Source organism: Arachis hypogaea, chromosome 17 (assembly GCF_003086295.3).
Source record: "Arachis hypogaea cultivar Tifrunner chromosome 17, arahy.Tifrunner.gnm2.J5K5, whole genome shotgun sequence".
Lineage (NCBI taxonomy): Eukaryota > Viridiplantae > Streptophyta > Magnoliopsida > Fabales > Fabaceae > Arachis > Arachis hypogaea.
The window spans coordinates 90,573,186-90,580,156 of NC_092052.1; the positions used below are offsets into that span (position 1 = coordinate 90,573,186).

The 6,971-nt window shown below is 38.6% G+C and overlaps 1 protein-coding gene across 1 annotated transcript; it reads left to right on the forward strand.

The window, feature by feature from the left end:
• Positions 1-525: 525 nt before the first annotated feature.
• LOC112763510 (uncharacterized) lies at positions 526-6,971 on the forward strand. The gene is made up of 6 exons (XM_072221908.1): positions 526-717; positions 5,068-5,119; positions 5,611-5,783; positions 5,912-6,131; positions 6,239-6,305; positions 6,880-6,971. The coding sequence occupies exons 1-6, from the start codon at positions 526-528 to the stop codon at positions 6,911-6,913; spliced, it is 738 nt and encodes a 245-aa protein (XP_072078009.1). The 3' UTR covers positions 6,914-6,971.

The following is a 6,971-nucleotide window of genomic DNA, read 5'->3' on the forward strand; positions in this document are numbered from 1 at the left end:
TCAGGTGCAGGTCGAAACTGCCAAATGAGCTCATTACCTGCAGTAGGACCAAACATGCATCATACTTGTTTGTGCATCATTCTCTTCTATATTCTTGTGATCTTTTCTGTTTCTTGCTTTGTTTGTGCATAATTGCAGGATTGCATATTGGATGTGATTGTGCATATGGCTCTTGTGTATCATTTATAACATGTTATGTATATATTGTCTGGATTGTGTTATGATTATGTGATCACGGCCATTATAAACGAACTTAACTGTAAACCTCGAGCTTACAAAAAATTCCCGGTTCTTACCCCTTACACCTCTTCAGATGGACACGAGAGTCCTCCACTACCTGAGCCCCCTCTACCTGACGAGCCTATACCAGTACAACATATTCATGAAGCACCTCCTGCACCTTTTGTCCTTGATGAGTGGGGTATTCCTATGTTATCACGTGAACTTGATCCCCTACCTGAGCCGATTGAGCCATCTGAGCCACCTGTTCTTGATGAGCAGCAGGGATTTGAGCACAATTAGATTATGGAGGCTCTACCCCCTTCTCCTGACTGTATTCTATTTGGTAGTCACCCTTTCATAGTTCTAGTGGCCAGCAGTAGTTCATCAGCCACTACTCCAGAAAGTGAGGAGGACATGGAAGAGGAAGAAAACCATGAGGAAGACCCTGACAATATAGTTATCTCTTCTGATAGTGATGAGTCAGATGAGGCACTGGTGCACGAAATTGTGATCATCAACAATGGCGCCAAAGACTTGGTGCTCTCAAACGTGAATCACACTTTGTCACAACTTCGCACAACTAACCAGTAAGTGCACTGGGTCATCCAAGTAATAAACCTTACGTGAGTATGGGTCAATCCCACAGAGATTGTCGGCCTGAAGCAAGCTATGGTCACCTTTGTAAATCTCAGTCAGGCGGATTCAAATTGTTTTAGAGATTTGATAATTAAAAGATAAATAAAACGTAAAATAAAGATAGAGATACTTATGTAATTCATTGGTGAGAATTTCAGATAAGCGTATGGAGTTGCTTTGTTCCGTCTGAATCTCCGCTTTTCTACTGCTTTCATCCAGTCCTTCCTACTCCTTTCCATGGCAAGCTGTATATTGGGCATCACCGTTGTCAATGGCTACATCCCGTCCTCTCAGTGAAAATGGTCCAATGCACTATCACTGCATGGCTAATCATCTGTCGGTTCTCGATCATACTGGAATAGGATTCAGTGATCCTTTTGCATCTATCACTACGCCCAGCACTCGCGAGTTTGAAGCTCGTCACAGCCATCCCTTCCCAGATCCTACTCGGAATACCACAAACAAGGTTTAGACTTTCCGGATCTCAGGAATGGCCATCCATGGATTCTAACTTATACCACGAAGATTCTAATATCTCGGACTCGGTCCCCTGTATTAGATACCTAAGAGATACTCATTCTATCTCATCTTCATGTAGAACGGAAGTGGTTGTCAGGCACGCGTTCATAGGTGAGAATGGTGATTAGCGTCACATAATCATCACATTCATCATGTTCTTGGGTGCGAATGAATATCTTAGAATAGGAATAAGCTTGAATTAAATAGAAAAACAATAGTACTTTGCATTAATTCATGAGGAACAGCAGAGCTCCACACCTTAATCTATGGTGTGTAGAAACTCTACTGTTGAAAATACATAAGTGATAATGGTCCAGGCATGGCCGAATGGCCAGCCCCCATAAAGGTCTAAGATAGCATAAAACTGATCAAAGATCAGACAAAAGTCGTAAATACAATAGTAAAAAGTTCTATTTATACTAAACTAGTTACTAGGGTTACAGAAATGAGTAAACGATGCAGAAATCCACTTCCGGAGCCCACTTGGTGTGTGCTTGGGCTGAGCATTGAGCTTTACACATGTAGAGGCTTCTCTTGGAGTTGAACGCCAGTTTATAGCCTGTTTCTGGCGTTTAACTCCACTTTGCAACCTGTTTCTAGCGTTTAACTCCAGAATAGGACAGGAAGCTGGCGTTGAACGCCAGTTTGCTGTGTCATCTAAACTCGGGAAAAGTATAGACTATTATATATTTCTGGAAAGCCCTGGATGTCTACTTTCCAACGCAATTGAGAACGCACCATTTAGAGTTCTGTAGCTCTAGAAAATCCACTTTGAGTGCAGGGAGGTCAGAATCCAACAGCATCTGTAGTCCTTCTTCAGCCTCTGAATCTGATTTTTGCTCAAGTCCCTCAATATCAGCCAGAAAATACCTGAAATCATAGAAAAACACAAAAACTCATAGTAAAGTCCAGAAATGTGATTTTTATTTAAAAACTAATAAAAATATACTAAAAACTAACTAAATCATACTAAAAACTATGTAAAAATAATGCCAAAAAGCGTATAAATTTTCCGCTCATCACAACACCAAACTTAAATTGTTGCTTGTCCCCAAGCAACTGAAAATCAAATGGGATAAAAAGAAGAGAATATACTATAAATTCCAAAATATCAATAAAACTTAGCTCCAATCAGATGAGCGGGACTAGTAGCTTTTTGCCTCTTGAATAGTTTTGGCATCTCACTTTATCCATTGAAGTTCAGAATGATTGGCATCTATAGAAACTTAGAATTCAGATAATGTTATTGATTCTCCTAGTTCAGTATGTTGATTCTTGAACACAGCTACTTTATGAGTCTTGGCTGTGGCCCTAAGCACTTTATTTTCCAGTATTACTACCGGATACATAAATGCCATAGACACATAACTGGGTGAACCTTTTCAGATTGTGACTCAGCTTTGCTAGAGTCCCCAATTAGAGGTGTCCAGGGTTCTTAAGCACACTCTTTTTTTTTGCTTTGGACATTGACTTTAACCGCTCAGTCTTAAGTTTTCACTTGACACCTTCACCCCACAAACACATGGTTAGGGACAGCTTGGTTTAGCCGCTTAGGCCAGGAATTTATTCCTTTAGGCCCTCCTATCCACTGATGCTCAAAGCCTTGGATCCTTTTTATTACCCTTGCCTTTTGGTTTTAAGGGCTATTGGCTCTTTGCTCTTGCCTTTTGGTTTAAAGAGCTTTTGGCTTTTTCTGCTTGCTTTTTCTTTTTCTTTCTTTCTTTCTTTTTTTTGCCATTTTTCTCTTTTTTTTTGCATTTTTTTCTGCAAGCTTTGTTCTTCACTGCTTTTTCTTGCTTCAAGAATCAATTTTATGATTTTATAGATTATCAGATAACATTTCTCCTTTTCATCATTCTTTCAAGAGCCAACATATTTAACATTCATAAACAACAAATTCAAAAGACATATGCACTGTTCAAGCATTCATTCAGAAAACAAAAAGTATTGTCACCACATCAAAATAATTAAACTAGTTTCAAGGATGAATTCGAAATCATGTACTCCTTGTTCTTTTGTAATTAAAACAGTTTTCATTTAAGAGAGGTGATGGATTCATAGGACATTCATAGCTTTAAGACATAGACATTTAAACACTAATGATCATATAGTAAAGACATAAACATAAATAAAACATAAGGCTCAAAAACCAAAAAACAGGAAAATAAGAACAAGGAGATTAAGGAACGGGTCCACCTTAGTAAGGGTGGCATCTTCCTCTTCTTGAAGAACCAATGGTGCTCTTGAGCTCCTCTATGTCTCTTCCTTGTCTTTGTTGCTCCTCCCTCATAGCTCTTTGATCTTCTCTAATCTCATGGAGGATGATCGAGTGCTCTTGGTGCTCCATCCTTAGTTGTCCCATGTTGGAACTTAATTCTCCTAGGAAAGTGTTGATTTGCTCCCAATAGTTTTGTGGAGGGAAGTGCATCCCCTGAGGTATCTCAGGGGTTTCATGGTGAGGAATTTCCTCATGCTCTTGTTGAGGTCCATGATCTCTTGTTTGCTCCATCCTTTTCTTAGTGATGGGCTTATCCTCTTCAATGAGGATGTCTCCCTCTATGTCAATTCCAGCCGAATTGCAGAGCTGACAAATGAGGTGAGAGGAAAGGCTAACCTTGCCAAAGTGGAAGACTTGTCAGCCACCTTGTAGAGTTCTTGAGGTATAATCTCATGATGGCCTGGTCTATAGTAACTCCAAACCGGTTGCTAGTAGGAATGATTGAGCGTTGAATAAACTCTAACCATCCTCTAGCTACAGGCTTAAGGTCCATTCTTCTCAAATGAACCGGCTTGCCTCTTGAGTCAACATTCCATTGAGCTCCTTCCACACATATGTCCATGAGGACTTGATCCAACCTTTGATCAAAGTTGACCCTTCTAGTGTAAGGGCGTGCGTTTTCTTCCATCATTGGCAAGTTGAATGCCAGCCTTACATTTTCCGGACTGAAATCTAAGTATTTCCCTCGAACCATGGTAAGCTAATGCTTTCACTACAAGAAAAATACCCATTCAGCCACACTTTTTTTAAGCTACATTTGAAAAGCATAGCCTATTCATAGAATAGGTACGCTTTTCTCTGTGTTGCCTTTTTATAAGAGAAAAGAATACACAAATGCGGCATCATTTAAAAAGTGTAGCCTTAGGTATTATAGAAATCACTTATAAAGCGTAGCCTTATGTTAATATCTATAAATACAATTTTCATACCAAAGGAAACGCTTTTAAAGAGTAGCATATTTGTTAAGTTTTGGGTAGGCTTTAAAAACGCTGCCTAATGTAAAAATGCCAAATACACATGTATAGGACACTTAGTGAATTTTTTTTGTTTCCTTTTATTTCTTGTCATCATCAAAGCCCTGCACTCTATCTTCGTCATTCCTTCTTTCCTACCAGAGCACCAAATAACAAAACCCTAGCCGCTTCTTCAATCTCCCTGTCATTGTGCCCTCCTTCATCGTGCGCCACTGTCACCGTCTCACTCGTCTGCTCATCGTTCTTAGTCGTGCTCTGCCGCCGTTCATCCATCTCGCAGCTCTTCCTTGTAAGGTTGTGAAAACCCTAGCCTCCACCTAGCCTTCATCAATCTCACCGTCGCCGCTCGTCGCGCTCAAGATCGCCACTAGGTTCGTCATTCTGGAGGTCCCTCAATCCCTCGTTCGCCAATGTTTGCTTTCCTGTCCTGTTTCGTAGTTCTTCGGCGTCGTCCTTCGTCGTGTTTGTCGCCAGCTCGCCGTCTTCGAAGGTCCATGCTCTGTTCGTGGCTCACTGTAATAGTGTAATGACATTGTTCGGTTTTTTGCTCTATTCCTAAGGGTTATTGATCTTTGAATTATTCTTGAATGACTTATGTTTTCAATTTTTCATTGATTGATTAATTGATTGTTGATTAGCTCTTACTGCTGTTTGTGATTATTAATTGTAAATATGCTGTTGTACTGCTGTTCTTTGTGCTTTTGTGACTTAATTGTGATTATATTGTGCTGTTTGTGATTATTTCATCCTATATTATTGTTAGATATCCAAATCAGTTAGATATCTCTATGTTAATGAGTTACAAAATATAAATCTGATTAACTTGTTTCTAAATTATTGTTAACAAGTATAGACTTTTCTGACCTGTCCTTCTCTTGTGGTTTTTCTGCTGATATATAATTCAGATTCATATTTTATCTCAGTTGAAGTAGTAACCAAACAAGAAATTAGCCTTATTAGCCTTATTCTATTTAGTTGCAGGTAGTTCCTTCATTCTTGTTAATGCTTTGTTTTCCCCTTTCTGTAATCAAGAAGTGCTCTCATTAAGCGATTCCTGTGTAGGTTCGGATATATATCGGGAGACTCTTGCCAAGGCACTTGCAAAGCATTTTGGTGCAAGGCTACTAATTGTGGATTCCCTTTCACTACCTGGTGTACGTTTTCTTAGATATTCTTTTGCTACTTCTTATTATCTGTTTGTATTGTTGAGATGATTTCTTCCTAAATCGCTGTTAATATAAACAGAATAATAATAGTTTTTGTTATGTGATTGATATTTCAGGGAACTCCATCAAAGGAAGTTGATTCTGCTAAAGAAAGTTCAAAGCCTGAACGACCATCTGTGTTGGCCAAGAGAAGTACACATGCTGCTTCTTTAAAACATAGTAAACCAGCTTCTAGTGTTGATGCTGAAATTGTGGGTGGATCCACAATAAGTTCTCAGGCTATGCTGAAGCAGGAGGTTTCTACTGCTTCATCAAAAGGCACTACTATTAAAACAGGTGTGCTGTTTTGTTGTTAAAAATTGAGCAACTATCTCCAAATTTACTTCCTATTGTACATATTGCATAGCACCTAAAGGTTAACATGAGGCTTAAATAATTTGCAGGTGATCGAGTAAAATTTGTTGGTAACTTCCCTTCTGCTGTCTCATCAATACAAAATCATCCTTCAAGGTACTTTGTCTGATGGAAGAATTATTCTGAATACAATTCAATCATCCTTCAAGGTACTTTTTTATCCTTTTTGTTGAGGAGGCTATAACCATTGAAAATCATTCAAAAGAAGATTAAATGAAGAATATTGAATTTCTGATTGACAGCAATTTGTTTTGAGTGGCATGAGTGTACTTTTCTATTTTGTGAATATTATTGCTTCTGAATTTGAAATCACTTTGAAGTGGTATCTCTCAGTTCAGTTGCAGCTTTGATATATATGCAGACTTTTATTGTGATCTTTGTGAATATTCCTACCTGCTGATATATATGTAGACTTTTATTCTGTTTCTTCTGAACTTCCAGCTTTGGTTAATAAGGCTAATTTCTTGTTATTAACTTATATTTTTCTGGGCTTGATCAGAAATGTACCTTTAGTTTATGGCTTGTTCATTATTTCAGATACGGCACTTATTTAATTGATCTGCACTGATTTATTTAATTGCTTTATAGAGATAACCAATGTGCATTGACACTTTTGCTTTAGTTTTTCTACCTTATTCCTAATTTTTCTATATGCATATCTTCCCACCAGACTTCAATTGATGCTGCAAACTATGACAGGGTGATGTTACTGGGTGGAAGAGCGCTAGAGTATCTTGCTCATGATCCTCTTGTGGCACTGGT